This window comes from Fringilla coelebs, assembly GCF_963513975.1.
Source record: "Fringilla coelebs genome assembly, chromosome: 2".
In the NCBI taxonomy this organism is placed as follows: domain Eukaryota; kingdom Metazoa; phylum Chordata; class Aves; order Passeriformes; family Fringillidae; genus Fringilla; species Fringilla coelebs.
In genome coordinates, this window is record NC_140029.1 from 83,374,152 (window position 1) to 83,397,391 (window position 23,240).

Genomic DNA, 23,240 nt, shown 5'->3' on the forward strand with positions numbered 1-23,240 from the left:
GAGCAGCAGCTCACTCACAAAGAGATAAAGCACAAATTCTTTCCCTGTAATAACTTTTTAACCGCTGCAGTGCCAGCTGCTCTAATCAGACTGTAATCAATGAGCTGTTAAGGGAGCTGGTTAATTGGCTCGCTTGAAAGATTGAAAGCACATGAAACTTCCAACTGGTTTAACACTTTTCCAGGGACTGTTGTGAGGCAATAGCTGCAGAGGTACTGCAATGCAGCACAGCTCAGCTTGTAGACCACTGACACCAAATATTTTTCAAAAATCTTAAGGCTACACTTCACCTTTTCACACTGCTGTGGGGGAAAGGAACATGAGCTTTTGAGACTAAAATGAGCAATAAAGCTTTTTATCACCTTTATTAGGAGACTAGAACTCTGTCCCCACTCCCAAGCTGTGTCTTTCAGGACAAATTGTCACTATTACAACCAAAGTTTGTTTTTCTTTAAAAATATATTGTAGCTTAACTGAAAAGATGTTGTTTTCTTTTTCTTAATTCCTTACATACTGTGCTGTACTTGCAACTTTTGCTGTTAAACAGCAAAATATGTCCTGAAGAAAAACCTGGAAGTGTAAGATGTGGTTCCCTGTGTGGTATATATTCCATTTTAATTTCCACTTAATTGTTTAGCAGGGATGCATCCATCCTAAGATTATTTTCCAGGCTCAGGCTTTTATTTTGCATTTACTTCAAATCTGTGCAATATTTTAAAAGTGATCTGAGAGTTGTTAAGCTGTTAAGGAAAGTCGAAATGCTTCTGATTATTAAGAAATTGGAGTACAAAGCTAAATATAAGTGATTGGTTTGTCTTCTAATTTTGTTCTAAGTAGCTTTTGGTCCCAAAATTATCTTTAATCTCATATCAACCGCATGCAGAAGATGTGAGTTTCACAAGAATATGAAAGGTTACCTTTTTGAAGCCCATGGGGGCTAGTTGGTGTGGACTGAATACATCAACAAACCTCCATATAAACTACATCCACAATGATTATTAAGAGATCATGATGCTTAACATTCATTCTCCTCCATTTACACAATACATGCGTACATAACATCCAGTACACAGGTTGTTTTCAGTTTTTTTTAATAAAAGTAAGAAATCACTAAAAAAGCCCAGTTATGGCTGCTGTTCCTAAGAATGTACTTCTACTGCTGAGCTCTGATATTTTCAACTTCTGAATCTGATTTCCTCTTGCTCTTAATAATCTATCCCTAATTTTGCTCCCAGAATTTAGATTTCTCTTTGGATTTTCATAATGCTTTGCCTCTTCTGTTTCTTGGAGAGAAGAGGAAAAAAGGGACTGAAGAGCAAAACTGAGGAATTGGTTCTCAACTTATACTATCCCTTTTATTTCCATTCAACAACTTTGCATGAAATCACTGTTTGTCTCTTCTATTCTCCCTTTATTCACAGTATCTGTGCTCTTTTACAGCATTTCCACCCAGACCACTTCCATGTGAGGGATGAGCAGTGTGGTTCAGCTGAGCACCATCACCAACCACAGATCTGACAGCATTCAAAAAAATGTTGTGATGCTATTCTGTTTTGTCTGAGCTCATCTCTGCATCTGTGCATTCCAAACAGGATGACAAAAAAAGCACCACAATATTGATGGGAAAAGCTATTCAAACTGATGGCAAGCACTAGGGTTTGTTTTTGGTTTTTTTTTTTTTGTTTTGTTTTTTTGTTTTTTTTGTAGGAGTTACCATTCCTATGAGATTTTTTGCCAAGTATCTACACATAAATGCAAAGGAAGTTTGTATGAGGCTTTGAATGGGATTCTGTTTGAAACAAGGAAAGGGACATTTAAACTTTGAAAGCTGTTTCTATAGTATTTACCTTATTTTTTTCTCACAGCATACCACATTATTTATTTTTTGAGAAAATACCAATAATCATACTGGAAGCTTTCCTTCACTGCATAAAATAAACTTTTTCTACTCACAATTTTAATTGCTAATCATCAGCTTGCTTACAATATAGACTGGCACTTATATCATCATCATCACTCAATACCTGAAATATCAATAGCTAAAGGGTTCATTGAATGTTGGCTTTTTTTTGCAACGACATCTCATGGCTTAATAATCGAAGACATTAAAAAAAAAGTACTGATTAACACTTGTAGTGACTGTTCTTGGATCTCCCCAGAAAACCCTGAAGTTGTAGTAACTACTCAGAACTTCTAGTGTGAAAATGGAAGAAGCTACCAGCCAACTTATCTTATGTACTTTACTAGATTTGGAAGCATTTAAAAGTGAGAAGCCCCAGAAGGAAGGACAGCTGTACAGTTTTAAGAATATTTTATGATTATATTCCAATATATACAACAAGATAAGATATAGTAAATAAGAAATCAGGTATAAATTTCAAATAAGGGACAAAAAAAGTTCTGCAATAACTTTAGAATAAAATAAGTATTTAGTCTTATATAGAGTGTGTTTGTCTTTCTGTGTAGCCTATAAATCTTTATATAACCTTTTGTGAAGGTTATGTAACTCTTTAAAATTTTTTTCATCTTTCTTTGCTGTGAGGGAATTCTCAGGAAACAAATATTTCATTTTATATTTGACTTATGTAGTTTGCATTAACCAGAATCTCAGATTAAAATGAAATATTTCAGCTGTAACATAACACATGCTGGACAACTATAGACAACAACCCTCACTAGCTTTAAAGATTTAATCATTTACTATAAAACAACAAACTTTTGGGCCCTGCTCCTCACAAGCTTCACTCTCAGTGGTGTATTTTGAGCTATTTGGCTGAAACAGAAAACTGGCTTTGCTTCACTGACAAGTAGTGATGCAGTTGGGACTAGTCTGCCCTCAACAGGGGCTTTGGTGAATGGAGCAATGACACAGAATAAATAGAATACATGGAATAAATATCCAGTATAATACCTGATGGATTTCATCAGTATCATTTGAATTTTATGTTCACCAAAACTGAATTTGATACAGGGCTGAGCTGCTAAAATGTAGGGTACAAATATGTCAACTAGAAGTTCAATCCTAATAGGAAAAAGCTGTCAAGCAATGTATTTTTTTATGTATTACAATGGCACAGAACAACTGTGACATGCCAGTGATTGCTACAAGTACCCAGACACCATGGTGATAATTGCAGTGTAAAATCACCAGACAGCAAACAAGATTGCTGGAACTAACAGGAACATGGTTTCATTCAGAGTCCAGTGCAGACCTCTATCTGTAATGGAACTGCTTTTCAATACTTCTTGGAAATAATGCTGATTATTACTAATACATTTTTAAATTAATATCTTCCATTTATTTAACTGAAGATAGATACTTTTCATTTGCCTCATCTGCCCATTTCTTACTATGGTCCAATTAATTCCATTTGGTGACTCAAGCAGAGAAAAATTAATAAATGGATGCTTGATTCCAGATCTGAAGCATAACTGTACATTTGACTGAAATAGAAGCCCTTTTTCTCCTTGAATGCTATCATCAGTATCCAAAGAAATTAAAGAAAGTATCATATTGGATAAATTCTGGAAGTACTAATTCATCTTCCCTAAAAAACCTGACTGACTGAGCATGTTATTAGAGCTGTTTTTTCACCTATGAGACTTACATATCTCCTAGGTGGGGCACAATCAGGCAGAATCAACTTGTGAATTGAGCTAGAACTGCTTCCTGAAAAATGATAACATGCCAGCAAATCCTCACAGACACTTGCACTTGCTGAATTAATCTGGCAAAGACTTTAAAGTAATAACTACTGAAGAGAAAAACCACCTTGAGTTCCAATCAGAAGGTAATATTCCTCTCACAAATTCCTTGAGAACCTCAGATAGTCATTTGGGTCACTGATCATAGACAACAAGGAGTCTTGCCCTTTAATTCTGGACCCCAAATCAGAAGTGCCTACTTCTGCCCACTGAAACCAGCTTAAATTCTAGAAAGCTAAATATTTGACAGCAAAATTGGAATGAGATGCATCCCACCTTAAATGTCTTGCATTTTGCTGAATTTCCTGCTGATGCTTTTATTTAGAAAGCTGCCATTTTCTCTAATAAGTAGTTGTTATCCAGGCCTAATTGCCCTGAAGGTATGAGGACGCTGTCATCCAAAAGTAATAACGGGAAGCTCTACATTCTGCAGGAAGCATTTATCCTTGTCTAATTCTAATCTGACTGTTTGAAGCAATGTCAGATCTTCCTGGCATTCCTGGTCTCAACCTATTTCCAGGAAGGAACTAGAAAAGTACATAAAATGAGCACTAATGAGAATAAAATGAATAACTAAGTGTTGATTACTGTGTTGTTATTATATGCACACTTCAAGAGTGCTCTGTGACAAAAATACAGCCATATCCTTGGGACAGAATTGTCACTTTGATTTCCATTCCAGACGACTGCTGATGATAGCTGGGAAACTCGCTACCTACAGCAGCCTCACCCTGTTAAAAGAGTGGCTCCAGAGCACTCCTCTTTTGCCATGTGCCTTCCAGGTGGTTGTTTCACTTACCCTCTGGCTGGTATTGTGCTATGATGGTTACCGTCTGCCCCGCTCCTTTGAGCGCAGCCGCAGCCTGCTCATGGGTAGCGCCGCGGAGATCAATGCCGTTCACCTGCGCAGGGAACCAAGACAACGACAGCTATGAGCAGCTTGACATTAGACAGGGAGACAGAAGTGGGCTTCTAGCCTAAGTATCTGATGGATGCAAAGGTCAGATGGATGCCCAGGTGCAGAAGCAAAGTACAAAATCAAAAAGGCTGAGAGGAAACTTCCTGTGACTGGCCAAGAGGACGCACACCAGTACCACTCACCCCATAGTTTGGCTGTGCTTATCCATGCAAATTCTCTGACCAGAACTTTTGGGTGTTTCCTGCTCTACTGAGTTTACATGTCTGGTTATCTCTTCATCAAGCAATATCACTTAGTATATTAAGTTCAAAAGATAAATTTTCAGTGATGCTTGAAGGCCACTGAAGAATACTGCAAGCAAAGAATCCTTCAGTCAGACTCTGCAGGCCCAGTCAGTGGCATCAGGAAACCCAGAGATACATAGAGCGTGTCTAACAAATGCTGCTGGCTGCAGAACTTTTAGAGCAAAAACCCCTCCTGCTGTTTTCTGTTCATGCAACCCCTCCAACTATTTCCTGGAAATATCCTGTATCTTGCACACGGCAGCAATGGAGTTGCTATCAGACACAGCTTCCTCAGCTCTGGCTGTCCAACATACACACAGCTTTCCATATGGTTTGTTTTTCTTAACCATTTTTGGCTGTACAAGACATGGAAGAGGAACAGCGTAGAAAAAAGTAGAAAATCCATCCCTAAAAATCAGGGGCAGTTTCAGAACTCTTTGGATTTCTTTTTGTGGTACATATTTTGTCAGCAGTATTCTAAGGAAGAGACAGAATTCACACATAGATTTATTAACTGATCCAGTAACTTGAATCCTGCCTTCCAGTGGGAGAATTACTGTCTGGCTGTACTGAAGTATGTGAGATTTCTTTTATTTATGTATTTATGTTTGCATTTATGTATCTGTTTATCTTATGTATTTATCTGTCTTTCCTCTTACTTCTACAGGTTTCCACTTTGTAATATTTTTGAGTAACAGGAAATTTTTGATATTAAACAACTTCAGCAGGACAGAAACCCAATTCTGACGATTGAGGAAAAGAAAAAAAAGGAAATAAAGGGCAGGGAGAGGAATGAGAATCATGCCAAATGAAGCAAATACGCCAAAACACTCGACTCAAATCCTCAGCTATAGCAAATATTTGTATTTATATTTACCAAGTACCACTGTAAGATGTCTAAGCACGTATTAAAAAGAAAGGTTTTTTAAATTTCACAACTTTTTAAGGATTACAAAAATAAATTATATTCCATAGAACCTTTTAAGTGACAGCTATTGAGTCTGTTATGAATGTACTTATTTGGCTCGATAACGTTTAGAAACTGGCCCATCTTAAATTGATGTCTTTGATCAAATTTTAGCAATTATGCTGTTTTGAGAACACAATTATTATTTCCAATGGAATCACAGAGTCATAGAATAGTTTGGGTTGGAATGGTACTTTAAAATGCCTCTGCAATTTAAAGTTCAGGCACATCTTCAACTAGACCATGTGGCTCAGAATCCTGTCCATCCTAACCTTGAATGCTTGCAGGAATGGAGCTCCCACCACCTCTCTGGGAAATCTGTGCTAGTGTCTCACCACTGACATCATAAAAAATTTCTTCCTTAGTTGCAAGACAAAATTTAGTCCTTACTAGTATGCAAATAACATTTAGATTATTACTATTAGAAAAACTAATTTGTGATAGCATTTATATAAAGCCCAGGAGATACTACAGCTTCTGATCCAGAAGACTGCATGATGCTGTAGAACTGATGACTGTACACAGAAATTATGAGCATGGGGCAAATATAACATGATAAACTTTATAATTTACTACAGGAGTCCTCAGTTGTCCCATCTCCCTGGGATGTTATAATGGCTGGTAGAAGCTTTCAAAAAAATGAGCCAAAGGTTCAAAAGCTTTCATTAAAGTTGTGCACTGAAACCTCTGGGAAACACCCACTGAAATTCAGTCTAGGAATATATGACCCTAGAGAGAAATAGTTAAGTGCATTCTAAAAGAACAAAAGGAGAGAAGCAGAACTTTCAGTGCCATAAAAATCTACCATATTTTAATCTGCAACAGTGAAATTACCTAAAGAGGAAGATGAAATCAACTAGGACTTTGCAACACCTGTTGAGAGTAACACCTTCCTGTAAGGAACACAAATAAGGGTACTGCTGTAGAAAAAGAGGTGCTGTTCCCTACCTTTCCTCAGTCATGATGTTATGACACTTGATGCTGCATTGCATTGAGCACAGATGTACCAGCACTACAATTATTCAATAACTGAGCATAAAACTGAGTTTTGTGAAGTGTGTGCACAATTCCTAAATTTAAGAACAGTGCCTACATCACGACATAAAGAAAACATCAGCCTTGATTCTGGGTCTGAAGAAGACAAATCTGAAGCCAAGTAACCCTCCCTTTAAGAGAGAGCTTTGTTTTTATCTGTGTGCTTTTCCCTTTCATAACTGAAGTCCTTGATGGCGTCCCACAAAAGCATAGGATGATCTGAAGGAAAGCTTAAAGGAACACTCCTGAATTCCTGAGCTCCTGAGCTGGGGAGATGGATAAGGATTATGTCACCTGGTCAGCATTAGAATGTCCCAAAGGGAAAAAAAAAAAAAAAAAAAAAAAAAAGTTCAGGCTTGAGCTCAAAGACTATGAGAGGACACAAGCCTTTCCTAAGCAATATAGGAAAACATTGTAGTGGTCTGTGAAGTCGTGTTAATAGTACAGAAGATTCAAACATCACAAAAAAATTCCAATAATCTCTCTATAGATAAAAGGGGACAATGTATGAAAGAATAAGGAAGTCACATGCTTATTCTCCTTCTCCTCGGAGAAACAATAGTTCTATGTCTGTGTGAACTAATAAGGACAATCCTAATAACACATAAAGACTGTGAATATAAGACAGGAATTTCACTGAAGTTGTTATACAAATACTTTTCACTTCTCCACAGAGGAACAAGAAGCCAACTGAAATGAACATTTCAGCTGAAATGGCAGCTGACTACTTTTTGCCCTTTGCACCCTTGGTCTACAAGAAATGATTGCCTAAGGTACAAACACAACACATTGCAGTGAATTAATTTTACTGAAATAATTTCCCTTCTACATTAGGATATAGCTGGGGATAGACACTTGAGTAAGACTTAAGAGGCCCGAGTGGCCAAAATCAAAAGAGCAAGGAAAAGAAATGTCAGAGAGAAAATAACACATAAATCCTATGGTCTGCAATTTTCATCTAGATCACAATCAAGCTAGGCAAACCAGATTAAGCAATGTAGACCAGGGAAATGACCTGACCACATCAGGTTGCCAAAACAGTGATCTCCCTCTTGGAGACACACAGCTGCAGAAAAAAAAAATCACATAACCATTGCTAAATAGGGAGAGTTCTGTTTGCATGTTATTTTATTCACTAACAGTGACAGGATCTCACTGGAGGATAATAGGTATTAAATTTAGAAATTACTTATAATCTGAATTTGTAAACAAAAAGAAGAGTAGATGCTAACTTGATTTCTGGGTATCATTTCCCCCTATTTAAAAGCAAATATAATCAGCTCCCAAACCTTCTAGTTGAAAATCAGCATATTCACATACAATATTAAATCTTTATGAAAGGCACCATTAGTTTATCTATTTTAATCAAATTTTTACCATCAGACCAAAATGAACAAGAATTCGGAGAGAATAAAATAAATAATACTCTGTCTTGCCTCTTCCTCCAAAGCAATCTTAATTTAATGTCTGATAATAATTGTGTGCAGAAACATTTTTCCCTGATATGATTTCATTGCAAATTGTTAAATCTGCTGAAAACTACTGCTTTTAATTAATTTACCATAATTTATGTGAAGAATAATCAGTAAATTTTAAAAAATCAGAAAAAGGTGCAAATGTGCACAGGAAAGTTTAATAAATATCAAAGGTGTTTTAATTGTTTGGTTTTTTGTTTTTTTTTTCTATAATAAATGGGCTTGCTTCCTTTAGAATGTATTATACAATAAGCAAAGTAGCTATTCTGAGCTTGACTGCACAGCCCTGATGTCCTGGCCCAGAATGAACTTGACTGCACAATTTCTGATGCCCAGCTCTAAAATGGATTTGACATAATGGAAATAAGAAGAGCCTGCAGCTTCTACTGAAGTCTGTCTCTTCTGTGTTTCGAACTGGCAAAAAGCAGTTCAAAAGCTTACAACAAAGAGGAGTGCTGCAATAGAAGATCAGAGTTGAAAACTCTAGAGTCAAAACTAAATTGAAATGGAGAAAATGATGCAACAATAGCTCACAGTAATTACTTTGCTTTTGTTGACTCTAAAGCATGATCTTCTTCATTTAATGCTGAATCATAATTGAAATGAAAGATCAGATTTACTTTTGGCATAGATTGAGCTCTTCTAAAATTGGAAGAGTTATATTCCCTCTAAAATATTTGAGTGGCCCATATTAGTAGACATTTGATTGTATTCTAAACAGACTTGTCGCAGTTTGGTTGGCTTCTAGAAACCCAACATGATTTTAATGTAGGTTATTCAAACAGAAGCTAGCAGAATAATCTGGTTTATTTTGCCATTTCTTTCTTTAGGCCACCTTATTTTGTGTTCATACTGTAGTTAAATGAATACTTGGAACCAAATACCTTGTTGGATTGGAAAAGAAAGGAAAAACATATCATTTCCCTGAGGAGGAAACATAAAGGGTTTCTTTCCATTACTTTAAGTTGTCACTGACATAGTACATGCTTTTATACACTAAATTAAAAGGTGAAGGAAAGGCATTCTTTTACCACAAAACAAACAATAGAGCAGAGTTTTCAAATTCTATCTAAATTCTTCTATTTGTTGAAATCATAAAATAAGAGCTTTTCATGCCTGAAAAAAGCAAACAGAAGTCTGAATAATGACAATTGCTTACAGCCAGAATTCCCATTGTTTGCATTAAGAGAAGATACAAAACCCCCTATTTTCTGCCTTAATTCTGCACATCATCAAGTATTGTTGTGCACATCATCAAGAGATGAGAGGAAAGCTGGGCCATGCTCTCCAGCAGTCCTGTTTAGTCACTGGGAATGTAAAACAAGGAAGACTGGAAAAAACCCATTAGGGATGATTTGATGTGAACATTTCTGAGGAAACCTTCCTCACAAGCAGGTGGAATAACCACGCTGCAGAATGGGAGGGGGGGAGGGGGGGAGGGGGGGAGGGAGGGAGGGAGGGAGGGAGGGAGGGAGGGAGGGAGGAAGGGAGGAAGGGAGGAAGGAAGGAAGGAAGGAAGGAAGGAAGGAAGGAAGGAAGGAAGGAAGGAAGGAAGGAAGGAAGGAAGGAAGGAAGGAAGGAAGGAAGGAAGGAAGGAAGGAAGGAAGGAAGGAAGGAAGGAAGGAAGGAAGGAAGGAAGGAAGGAAGGAAGGAAGGAAGGAAGGAAGGAAGGAAGGAAGGAAGGAAGGAAGGAAGGAAGGAAGGAAGGAAGGAAGGAAGGAAGGAAGGAAGGAAGGAAGGAAGGAAGGAAGGAAGGAAGGAAGGAAGGAAGGAAGGAAGGAAGGAAGGGAGGGAGGAAGGGAGGAAGGAAGGGAGGAAGGGAGGAAGGGAGGAAGGGAGGAAGGAAGGAAGGAAGGGAGGGAGGGAGGGAGATAGAGAAAGAGAGAGAAAAAGAGAGAAAAAAGAAGACAGAGAAGGAGAGAAAGAGAAAAAAGAGAGAGAGAAAGAAAGAGAAAGAAAGAAAGAAAGAAGAGAGAGAGAGAGAGAGAGGGAGTCTTCACTCTCCAGCTTCTGATATATTTTCAGGCTAGATTTATTGCTTTTCTCTCACTTTCTCAATTCTGATCTCTTCTGAGCCTACACTTTCTACTGCACAGACAAGCACAGTGGTTTTCTCATCCTGAACTCTGCTGAAAACATAGCATCGTGTCCCATCTGCTCTTCTCCATGCCCAGCACCCTCCTTTGTTTTTATGGGCCAGCAATTTCAGTGACCTTTTCAATTTTCCTTGTCTGGCTACCTTAGAGTTACAATTTTTGCCTCTGGTAAGTTGCTCTTCATGCTCTGAGGAGATGGACAATCTAGAGGCAAATTCATCTCTCTCTGGAAAGCAAGAACCACTGTGGGGGTATGAGCTGTATCATGCCTTTTTCCGCCAGGAACTTTAGAGAGGCGGCTAAGCCAAAAGAAAGGGATATCAAAAAGCATATTTGGAGCAGAAAAAAAAAATATGTTCTTGAAGAGGTGTCTTGCACACTCTGCCTTTTACAGTAGGAACCAACAAGATTTATGACTCACCAGACCACATGAATCATTCCAAACAGCACCTGCTAAGCCTAGAACCATAGGCAAGGACTTAGGTTTTAATCCAAACTGTACAGAAATTCTGATACAAGATGTGCTTCCCATGTGATAGTAGCTTTTATGAATGATGCCACATTTGCAAACTTTGAGACTGAAATAATTTCACTGAATGACATCTTAAGAGCCATTTCCCCTCAATTCCATCAGAATTCCTCAAAACAAGTTTAATGAATAAAACTAGTTTAAGAAGTAAAGGACACCTTATGAAAAGGATGCATGGACTTACTAGAACCTTAAAGGACATGACAATTCTTTTATTCAGATCAATAAATAGCTATCAGCGTCTTCAAGTACCAACCTGAACTGGAGGTCATTCAGCAACTGCAAGGTGATCAATGGAATTTTGTCATATTACTAAATGGTAAAGTCAAGACATACTTTTTCCATATTGAGCCAACTGGTATTACCTGTGAAGAATACCTGTTGGACTACTATACTAGCTAATAATACAAGCCAGTGTCTATCAGCTGATTTAAAAATAAATATAACTAATATTTTTCATCCATTTTATACAGAAAACATTCATCAAACATAGTTGTTAGTAAGAGTATTTGTTATTGTTAAAATGGAGAGATCATAATTAGCTCTTAAATTCTAATCTAGTGCTACTTTTTTATTTTTTCTCCTTCTGTGTGGTCGCTCAAAACCCCTTATATTCCTGCCACCACCTAATTTCATGGATCTCACTACAGTGTCATCTTTGCAAGCATTCACACATTCCTTCTCCTTTGCAGCTCCTGCTCTCTTTCTACTCTGAATTGATAAAATATCACACTGTCCCTCCTCCCTCCCACAGCTTTTATTCACACACGACTGTTACTTCCATTCACTTTCCTGCCTTTCTGAAATATCCTTCTTTCTCTCTAATTCTCTTTTCAGCATTTGTATTTTCTTGCCTCCAGCTCTCATCCTGGGTCATTTAGACATGCCCCTTTTAGTAGCATTTATTCCATATACCTTGGTGTCCATATATATCTAAAAGGTATTTTTCCTTATTCAGTAACTGTTTCCTAAATTAACTCTCACATTTGCAGGCATAAGTGAATGGATATAACTAAGCTGGCGTTGTTCAGTTTTACTCATAATGCCACAGGGGTTTTGCTTCACATTTGAATTTCAAAGGATAGTATAAGCAGAAATAATGATTGAAACTCTCTTGCTTGTGAAATGAGGTAAAGGTTTCCATTTTAACAAGTTCCTTATACCTCAAAGATGATAAGAACTTAATTTCAGCTGAAGCCAACAAGAAATAGGTACTCAGGAACTCAAATAAAAAGGCAAAACAATTTTAGAGGCTGCCTAGAGACAGAGGTGACCCTGAGCACTGAGTTAGAGATTAATTCAAAAATGGAAATCCTTGCCTTGAGCTCTGCTTGATAGGTGTTTTCATATTTCCACATCCAGAGGATGGCTCTGAGGCTGTGAGAGGTGAGATGGCCATTGGCTTGTGCCACGGCAAATCCATGCTGGACTCAACCCAGTGACCACGAGGCTACGTGTCAGTGGCTGAAGGGTAGACTGTCTTACTGGAATGATGTAAGTAAATGTTCAGTGCTCACGTTTCAGATCAAAACTCCCTGAATCACAACATTCAGAATTTATTTGTGGTACTACAGATGAAAATTATGACACAGACACTTTTAATAAACAAAGCTCCATACTCTCATATAAACCATGTTTTTTATAACCAGTGGAAAGGAAATAGCTCTTGTATTCTCTAAGTGATTTTTCTTTTGTTCCCATTCTGGTGGCTTGCTTGTTCAGATTCAGGGTATATCTAAGTTGTTTTTTCAAAAAGATCTCAGAAAACTCCTCGCACAAATTATTGCAGATATCCCTTCAATATCCTATTTAATGGATGGCCAATTTCTATTACCTTGCAGCTTGTGTCATAAGATAATTTTTTAAATCACTCTGAAACTCAAAACTGACTGAGCAGAATGATTCCTGGAGACTAGTTAGTTTGAGCACAAGGCAAAAGTCCAGCCTGGGGCAGAGCTCTGCATGAATAAAGCTCAGGGATTTTAGCCATTGTGTCCAGCAGCAGCAGCTTGGCTTTCACTTTTTCACTGTCAGCCTGGCAGTGCAGCCACACTGAGGGGTGAAAAGCTCATTACAAATCTTCAGTGTATCAGATGTGATATAATCCTGCTTGACAGTGTTACACCAAAATTTGCCAAGTCAGAATGTTTGAACTGAATGTGCACTCCTCCTTAAACTATAAGGAGCTGAAGAGCAAGCAGTCTGGCATGAGACCATTTTTACTCACTGTGGCAATAGTAAAATGAAGATTTTAGAGGCAACTGATGATTTAATCACAACAGAAATATAGAGCCTCTAGTCTAGGCCAATTTACTAGCTGTGTATGACACAGAACTGACAGGTCTGATAGCTAACACCCTTGGGGAAATAAATTATATACCTTATTCAAGAGAGTTGTTGGTATAATTTATTAGCTTCTGATCATGTGCTTGAAATGTGAGAGTTAAGTTAGGAAACAGTTACTGCATCAAGACAATTCCACTGTATGTTACAGATTGCAGAAAGATGTGGGTGAGGAGTTGTGGTGAGGAGAGAAAAATCCAGCTAGAAGACAAATTCCTAAATTAATGAGACGAAATTATGCAGCAGTATATGCAGCATTCCTGAATATGCTGTTGGTAATTTTTTTCCCCTGGAATCTCTATTGAGGTTTATTTTTGAAAGTAATCTATTTTATTTTGAAGTCCCAAAATGGCAAGTCAATGAGCTTCTCTGGCAATACAATCACTTGCTCTGATTACAAAATAAATGCCTCATATTTTGAGTCTGGGTATGTCTAAGTTCCACTTCCAGCCATCAGATCAGATATATTTACCAACGACACTGAAAACCAGTTTGCTACCAGCTCACTTCCCCAAGACTGACTATTTCCAGATGGAAGTGTTAACATGTATGCAGTCCATACTAAATTAAGATGAATTTTTACTATCAAGGGGGATGCTAGGGTTTTTCTGCCATGAGGTCTAAACTTCACAGTCTCATGGGAAAAGGGACTTTGTTGCAGTCTTTGCACCCAGCTTCTCTTCACCAGGTTCCCAGTTGCCTTCTGTACCTTTAAATCTCTCTTCTTGTACAGGGAAATTGCACGGGTGTCTCAGTTTTGTGAAATGTTTTTGGCTCATCATGATGACAGTGAGTACTGAGCAGATGTCTGCATGCATTGTGAGGGGTGAAACTGAGTTTATCTGGAAAAGGCAGAGCACTGTGCACCCAGATGATCCCATATAGACATAAACCCTCATCCACAAATCCCAGAATTCCCAGTGTTGTCAGCAATATCTGAACTTACATTAAACAGCTGTTTTGCCCTGGATCTTTCCATTAGATCTTGCCATGACAACATCTTTGCTTTTTTCTGCTTTCTCTATGTTTTTGGGAGGCTTATGACATGCTACTCTATGAAGATGTTGATAGGTAGATTACAGGGGCAGCAAGTTTGCAGTAAAATGACATTTATGACTTTTTCTCAGTGACTAATGCTCTTTCAGGAGGAAAATGATATTTCAATTTATTCTTGAAAAATTCATCAGGATTAGTACTCCTTCTTCTGCTGTTTTCTAAGTATCTGCAAATAGATTGACTGTTTCTCCCAGAAGTTTTCCCTAAAAATTGGGCAATTTATAATCCCAAATATTCCTTCAGTTCTTGAATAAAACTATGAATGGCCTGCATTGAATGGTTCCTGAAGTATATGAGAATCAACTTCATCTCTTTACAGCATCTAACTCTAAGCATCTAAGCTCTAATTTGATTTTGCCTAAGTCCCCTTCAAAGACTTTTCTGTTTCTTCATAACTGCCCTAACTGGATAATTGTGGATCCATCTCTTTTTAAAAGACAAAACAACAAAAAAATCACTAAAGGTTTGAACTCTCACTTTTAAACAATCTTTTTTCCAACTCTTTGGGAAATTAATTTCTTGCTTGGCTTTCTATTTTTATCAAATACAACATTTTCTAATTCTTGAAAGTACAGCTCATTTTACATTTTGCCCTTCTGAATTTCCCCCTGGATTTTACCTAACATTTATAAATTTTTAAGACTTGGGCTGTTATTACCACAGTGACAAATTCAGCTTTCATTTTTTCAATGTTGATTACTTGAGCTCCACAACTGTGACTGCACAGCTTGGGACCACACAAACTAGTCTATGTTCATGTTACTACCTCATTCCCTTTTGGCACAAACTCATAAAAATTGCATCTACACAATAAGGTTTCTCAAGGGCAAGTTGTCTTTCTCCTTAATAATACTTAGTGGATTAATCTGTTTCATTATCCCATTTTTTGGCTATTCTTCCTTACTGGTGAGAATAAAACCTAGAATTATCTGACTTACATTTATTCTTCTGTATTCTTCAGCAAAAACAGATTCATGAATGTTTGGCCATGGATTTATTTCAGTAAAGGGAAGTCATGCTAAATTCTCAGAATATGTGAAAAGAAATGGAAATTTTTACAGGAGAATGGTCATCTGACCCATGTAAAATGTCTGCTTTAGGTAAGTTATGGCTACACCTTTCTGTTAGCTACAGAGGGGGCCTGAAGGGTTATGTACTCTGTGCTTCCCAACACGAGAAAAGCCTGAATTTAGATTAATCCACTAAATATTTCTGAGGAGCTTAATCTACTTGTCCTTTTACTTGGTGTCATCCCATCAACATATGATAATACCTGTGCTCTCAGCTCCTTTCCTCTCCAGAGGTTTTCTTTTCACAGATCTGTCACATATATCACCTACAATCAAGAATTGATGCTTTGGATATATTTAGCAATAAATTCTTGCTTGATTTTCAAACAAATTCTACTTCAAAAGAATCCAGTCAGGTGCACTGATTTACCCATTTAAATCACTGCTCTGATTATATACTATATATAAAGCAATGCTCTGATTATACACCAAGCAGTGCTCTGTGCATTCCTACAAAGCAGGTTTACACAGTTAACATACTGACTAAGTAGGAATAATGTTAAAAACATTACAGAAGTCTATAGACAATTGCAGCTAAAGGCCACAGAAAGTGATAGACTGTCCCATGCCTGAGGACAGTCACGCAGCACTCACACCACCACGGGGAAGAAAGCATCCTAAGGATATGGTCAGTGCCTCTGCAAACAATTCCTGTAGGGCAAAGGGAGTATCTGTTACAGTCCTGACACTATTACACAAAAGGGACAAACTGGTGATCCAAGAAGAAAAGATACCAGGCCCTATAGAGATGTTTCAAACATTTTCTGAGACAGCTGTGTTTTGGAAAAAAAGAAAATCTGAGAGAGAAAACCAAATGGTATTTGCCATTTATCTTAGTTTTGTAACTAGGTAACAAAATGCACTATTTGCCCTGAGCAGTATTACTGCTTTTACCAGGAACAAAATAACCATTTTAAATTAGAAAGCTGAAAGCTTCTCTGTACCAAAGGAAGGGAAGTCAGTCTGAAGGTCAAATATAACTACAGCAAATACAGAGCATAAATATTTGCTGAAAGTAAGCACAGAGTTCTCACATCCTATCCTGCTCTATATGGACATTTTTTGAGCAGAAATTGAAGAACGCTCTGTTTTTTCAAAAGCATATTGTATTTTTGGCTACAGGTGTGAGTGAGAAGGTGGGTAGGAGTTGTGTGGGAGGAACCAAGTACAAAGAAATGTTTAAACTGTTCATAAAGAATAGCAAATGTCTCACAAAAAAAACAACAGCAGGACGATGCACAGATACAAGACGAAATCTGATTAATATGAGATCCCTCTGCAAGGAAGAGCCTTGTATAAAACACCAGAGACAACACTGAAGTGAGATGCTCAAACACTGGTGTTGCAAACTAGGTTTATATACTGCCATGTACCAGTGACAGAAAACCCCACAGAGTATCTCCACCAGCCCATGCCCAACCCAAAGTTGTTTAATTCTCAGAAAGCAGCATGGGAAAAAAAATAGCGTCTTTCCCCATATAGGAGTACACCCTGATACTACACCAGATCAACAGAAAAATCACACAGAATGCTTTGGTTAGCTTCATTCACCTGATTCAGGTTAGATGAGATGGGAAATGGAAGTATTACGAGAGTACTATGTGTTTCTGCAGTGCAGCCTGTTCTTTTTCTACTTTTTCCTGCTGCTGTTGAGCAATCACCCTCCAGAAAAGTAGTTTTATTCCCTTAAAGTAACCTGTGGATGTACTGCCTGGGAGCAGTCATCTTGCTTCAGAGCAAGCAGTCTACTTTTCCCCTTGATTCTACTTTCAGCCTCCAAGTCACACTGCAGCCAGGCATTGTGAACACAAAGCATTTCTGCAGGAGAATGAAATAAAACTGATACTGCCTTTATGGTTCACGATTTTATGTTACTTTTATTTGTGACTAAGGAAGCATGATAGCTGAAAAAGCAAATATATATCAAAGGGGCAAACTGACATGAAATGTGAGATGCAGTTTAAGATACCTAAATATAAACATGAATGCATGTGGTGCTTAAGTTTAAAAGTCAATACAGGTACTATAGCTTAGGGGGAAATTCAGCCTGCTCTACACAGCCCACAGTTGGCCAGCTGAATGTCCTCTCACTTCCTTTGACATTAATGGCAAACACACACCCAGCAAACATGTAGATGGTCTGTTTTTAAGTACCTTAATTTGAGATTTAACCTTGCACAAAGACATAAAATTCAGTAACTTTCAAAGTTAAGATTCAAATGCAAATACTTGCTGTTAACTCCTTATGCCTATTAATTCATCACATTTCTCCCATTTGTACACAACTTGATGCAGCCTTACAGAAAACAATGAAACTGTTTGAAAAGAAATGCCATCATAGGAATTCAAGGAGCAATATGCACTAACTATTTCTGTGAAACTGTAAATATGAGTTTTGCTGCTGAACTTGCATGTGTAAACTAATTCTCTCTGTTTTAGGTCCTGTACCAATTGAAAGAGTTGCCCACTTGGAACTGAAAATGCTTTGAAGCATTCAGGCTAGGTTACCTAAAAGAAAGACTTATGTTTTATCAAGATTTTTGTTTTTTTAATTGTAATGCAAAAAAATGACGTGGCAATTTTTCTTTGAAAAGGACTGTATTGCTTCTCCAGCCTCCCCAGGACTTTCCCCTAAAAATTGCAATGTATCCACTATGTACCTATTTCCAAAAATTATAAGACTGCTTTCTGTCAGGGTATATGCACAATGGGTGGCCATTTTATGCATATGACTCATGGAAAAAATTTGTTTGAATGCAGGTGGTTTTGACTAACCAGCACTGGTTTCCCACTGCTGTTTTCATAGGAAAAATATCCCTTATTGCTGGGAGTGGAACTTAAAATTGCAAGAATGGCATAATTTTATTTTTATTGAAGACTGCATTGTCCTAACAGATGGAGAACTTGGGGTTCGATCTGAGTTCAAGCAGCCTCCAAACCTCTAAACTTACTTCTAAAATGATTCTAAACAAATCATTTAACACACTGGCACCTCATTTCTGCTGCTCTACAATGGAAATTATTTTTCCAATAATATTCTGAACTGTTTCCTTTGGCCTATAAGTGTCTGAGATGAAAATTAATCTGAGTGTGCCTATGTAGTAAATCAAGCATTAGTGTCAATTAGAACTCAAAAAACTACATGATAATAGTTATGATATACTTATTTTGAGGAAAATATTACAGGGGGGCATACATTCTAGTACAGTGATGAACTTACATTGATGATGTGTGTGTTACTTCATTTTAAAGACATTCACAAATGAGAAAAAAATTTAGTTGGGTGGTGACTCTAAGGAGTATAATGAATTATAGCCAGAAGAAACCAGAATTTTAAGAAAACACTATAAAGGAGGAACCCCAGTCTTCTCATGAGCATAACACAAAAATTCATTTTTGGGCTATTTGAAATGTTTTACTGTGCAACACAGAAGATTTTCCATGATTTTTCAATTGACCTTCAAGGTTCAGGTAGGATTAATTTGTTTTCTCTGCACAGGAGCATTGGGAATATCAGCCTCTTTCTGAGATATTTTTCAAGCATTCCCAATTAACTAAAACCAGGAAAAACCTGTTATCCCCTCTTTTTCTGAAGTTTCAGCCGAAGGCAGACCGCTGCTATTACTGATCCTGGGCCGCCACCTGCTGGCGTTTGGGAAAAATAAATTCCAACGTCACTCGTCTGTGGGGCCAAGGCTGCAGCACCGTCCTTCCCCGCGCTCCTGGAGGGCTGTAGGGCTGGATCCCTCCCTCTCACATCCCAACAGTCAGGCAGAAGGAGAGGCAGAGATTGTGGGAATTTTCCAAGCCTTGTAGGCTGATTCTGGGACGATGTACACACCCCCAGTGTGTCTCTCCAAGGCAATGCATGTAAAGGCAAAGCCTTGCTGGGTCTCACTGGTGGATTTGCAGTCTGTATTTTTGTAGGTAGATTCCCAAAGGTGAGAATACACAGCTCTCAACCAATCAGCACTGCCATATTCACAGCACAGGCATGAATTTGGAGAGAGCCTGTGATCCTCACTGTCCCCCTGGGAGACTGAGGCTTAGGAAAATGAAGCCCCCTGCCTATGGTCACACAGAAGGACACCAGCTAAATTGATTAAATGGATTAAATTGAATCATAGAACCGTCTGGGTTGGAAATGGTCACCTTTAAAGGTCACCAAGTCCAACTCCCCTGCAATGGGCAGGGACAACAATGAAAAAAGCAGCTTTCTGAAAGATAACAAATATTAGAGGGAATGGCCAAAAAGCAGGTCACAGCATGTTATAAAGGCAGTAAAATATGACAATAGAAGAAGTCTTGTAGCTTCATTGTAATTCTGCAATAGCAATCTCATAAGAAATTAAATTCAGATCTCTAAATCACTTACTATGCTTCCTGTCTGTAAGAAATTTAACCAAGCTTCATCTGATTAGAAATAGCAGCTTTGAGGGGACTATTTGTTCTTAATCAGATTTGTCATATTTTGAGAAACAAATGGGAAAAGTATTTTTGTAGGGAAATAAGTGTTTCTGAGGGATGAGACAAGAAGGAACAAACATAGAGAAACAGACATTTTTTCAGCAGTCCTTATAAACTAAGGTGTCTGGAACCCATCACTAGACAATGGCGCAAGATTAATGAGCTCTGTGCATGAAACTGTTTTTTTCTGAGTATAGCAAAATGGATCCATAATAGTTATTTGTGACCAAATAAATAACAAGGGCCTGACTGGGTGATTGCCTGGGGATATGTATGCAGTCTAATTTAGTAATAATTTCCATCCCTCTCTGCTCAATGAACAAATAAACAACTCTTGCATGACAAGTAAATGCTGACGCAAGACTGGTAACGTTAATTAGACCTTATGGAAAATGTCACTACAAACCAGAAAAATTAGAGTTAAAAATTTTACCGTGGCTGTAGCAGACATTTGTAAATATATCCTGCTTAAAAAGAAAAGAAAATGGACCTTTAAATTTGTATTTGAACTTCTGGATTTTTGAATACAATGTACTGTGAAAGGCTTTGATCTCATTAGTCTCTGTTAGTCAGCCCTGCATCTAACCAAAGAAAAATAAATTGCATCATTGTCCTGAAGAAACTTCTGGTTTTATTCCTCGGGTTTCCTGTCTGTGCTCTTCTTGACACAGGCCTCTTACTTCCTCATCTCTTCATAAGGATAACTTTATAAGAATCTACTCGGATTTTCTTGCAATTCCCTAGAAACTTTCTACTTGGACAGCTCTTTAGGCTCTGTTGGGAGGAAAGGGTTAAAAGCAGCAGAGTGCAGAGGAGGATGCAAGATTCCAAGAGACCTCTCAGGTGGGAATGCTTAGGCCTGGAGAATATCAGTGTGGGAATATAGCCCCTAGATTATGCCCACTGCTGTCTATCCTCTGTCTGTTTTGAGAAGCAGAATTTCTGCTTGGACACAGCGTAGGTGTCTGAGGGACTTGGAGGCACTCTCAGGGACGTGCCTGAGCTCCCTGCTTTGGCAGAGAGAAGATCAGAGCTCAGATCAGAGCTCATAAAGGTCACAGAGATCACAGCATGGTGGTGAGCTCCATGCACGTGGGCCCTCGATAAGTGGGTGCAAAGAACAGCCCTGCCACCCCTCAGGGTGGACTGAGCCTGAGGGTTCCCTGTTCCCACTCCTGTGTCTCTGCCCAGGTGTTGCTTTGGGGTCTGCTGGTTAGCAAGGTAATGAAATAAATTTACTGTTTTGCATTTCAGATGTAGTCATGTGGTTCTGCCTGCCTGCCCGCCTGTGTGGACTCCCAACAGCACCCAAACACCCTTCACTTGCTCTTGCTCATTTTTTCTTTCAGCACTTTTAAGGAACAGATCTGGATAAAATACACTGTTGTGATCCTCACAATGTCAGCTCACTGCCTCCCTTTGGTGATAACTTGGCCAGATTTTCCATATATCGCAAGACACCCCCAGCCACCTCTTTGTAACTTTTTACAAAACTTTGACAGCTGTAAGGTAAATTCACTTTTCATAGAATAGGCCAAGACAATCCTCAGCAATGTAGGAAAACCATATCCAGCTTTCTTATGAATTTAAACATTGTCCAGGAAAGTGCTGCATAAACACATTACAAACCATGCAGGCTGAAGCCATCTTCCACCCTCAACTCTAACTAAATTACAGCCAGGGATGCAGGATTCACAGGGAAAGAAGGCACAACAGTGGGAAGCAGTGTGATATCTCAGCCTAGTGCATCCATCATCTATCTGGGATAAATAATTCCTGTATTTCAGCTCTGTGCCTTAAGGCATGTGCTGTGCACATGAATCAGTCACATCTGAATCAATTTGGGATAGTTTCTTTTTTTTTTTTCTTTCTCCTGTAAGGAATGTGAATAATATCAATGGATATTTAACTACATTTTCAAGGCTTTCATTGTTATTCAAATTTTTTTTGAATTCAGATTATTTCCGTCAGATGTTTGATTACTTGACAGAGCCTAAACCACAAATGTTCTGGTTTTAAAATGTGGGATATCAATATATACATGAATGAAAAATTAAAAAGCTGTTTTTGACTCTAAGTATGCAAAACATAACCTCAGGCTAAAAAGCATTTCATCCAATAAAATTTGAAAAGAATTTCAAAGGAATCATCAAATTCATCAGAGGCAGAGAGATAATGAACATAGCCTAATTAATCTCTTGTTGTAGCGAGCTATTTGCTAAGCACTTGAATGCACACTAGATGGCAGCCTGAGCATAGATGATTTTATCCTACTGCTTGTTCTCCCTCCAAGAAAAGGTGAAATTGAGAAATATCCTTGGACTCAGGTGTGTGTTTTGGGAAAAATGGAACTGGATGATGGGCCAAAATATGGGATGCTTAGATCTGTAATGTTCTTAGGTCCTTCCTGAGGTGTCACTGTAGTGTAGGTAGCATTAAGTAGAGAAGTCTCATTCCCAGCTAAATGCAAGTAACAGCGGTAACAAATGTTCTAAAACCAAAGAGCAAAAACCCAAAATTTTCAGGAATAAACTGTTTGCAGCTCAGATTTCACAACATGGAAATGAGCAAGACTTCTTTGTGTGCCCCTTGCAGTATTCACAAAGAACAAGATGAAGCAGCTGGTCAGGACAGCCCAACAGACAACACTTACAGACAAGATTTGATCTCCTCGCTGCAGCTCTCCGCTGAGATCCGCTGGCCCACCTGCGAGGATGAATGACACGAAAATGCCTTCCCCGTCTTCACCTCCCACTATGTTGAAACCAAGTCCTGTGGAGCCCTTGTGCAGGATGATTTTTCGAGGCTCTCTGTACAAAAACAAAATCATAATGTTTAGGCACTCTCACTGCATATGCATTTTTCATAGCATCTTAAGCATACTACATTTTGCCAAAGACACAATGGCCTGCTATTGTCTAAAGAAACCACCTAACAGATGACAAAGGTGTTAACTGGTGACCAGATAAGGTAGGAATCAACCAGCATTATTTTTTTCCCTCATAGTTGAATTCAAACATCTCTATTAATTTCACCCAATTGGAGTCATCATCACTATGTTAAGTGACAAGTTTATTAAAAGGAAAAACAAAACATTGAATATATTTAATAATCTAATTTATAGCAATACTACATATCCAGATATCCAATCTTTATATAGCATCTTTTTATTTTAAATTCTAGTCTAGCTCTTGCAACAAATGAACAAAGAAAAAACTTACAAATCCAAGCAAAGCAATGGCAGTTGTGATCCTGACAGATTTGGAGCAAAGAACATTTACATGATTAAGCTAA

The 23,240-nt window shown here is 38.1% G+C and overlaps 1 protein-coding gene across 6 annotated transcripts in view; it reads right to left on the reverse strand.

Moving 5' to 3' along the window:
* DLG2 (discs large MAGUK scaffold protein 2) overlaps positions 1–23,240 on the reverse strand; it is a gene marked incomplete at its 5' end in the record, with an annotated part of 981,693 nt that overhangs the window by 189,394 nt on the left and 769,059 nt on the right. For all 6 annotated transcript variants that reach the window (XM_084227140.1, XM_084227144.1, XM_084227143.1 and 3 more), the window contains 2 exons: positions 4,505–4,607; positions 22,600–22,756. In XM_084227140.1, coding sequence (XP_084083266.1) covers positions 4,505–4,607; positions 22,600–22,756 — 260 coding nt within the window. The remainder of the gene's footprint in view (positions 1–4,504; positions 4,608–22,599; positions 22,757–23,240) is intronic.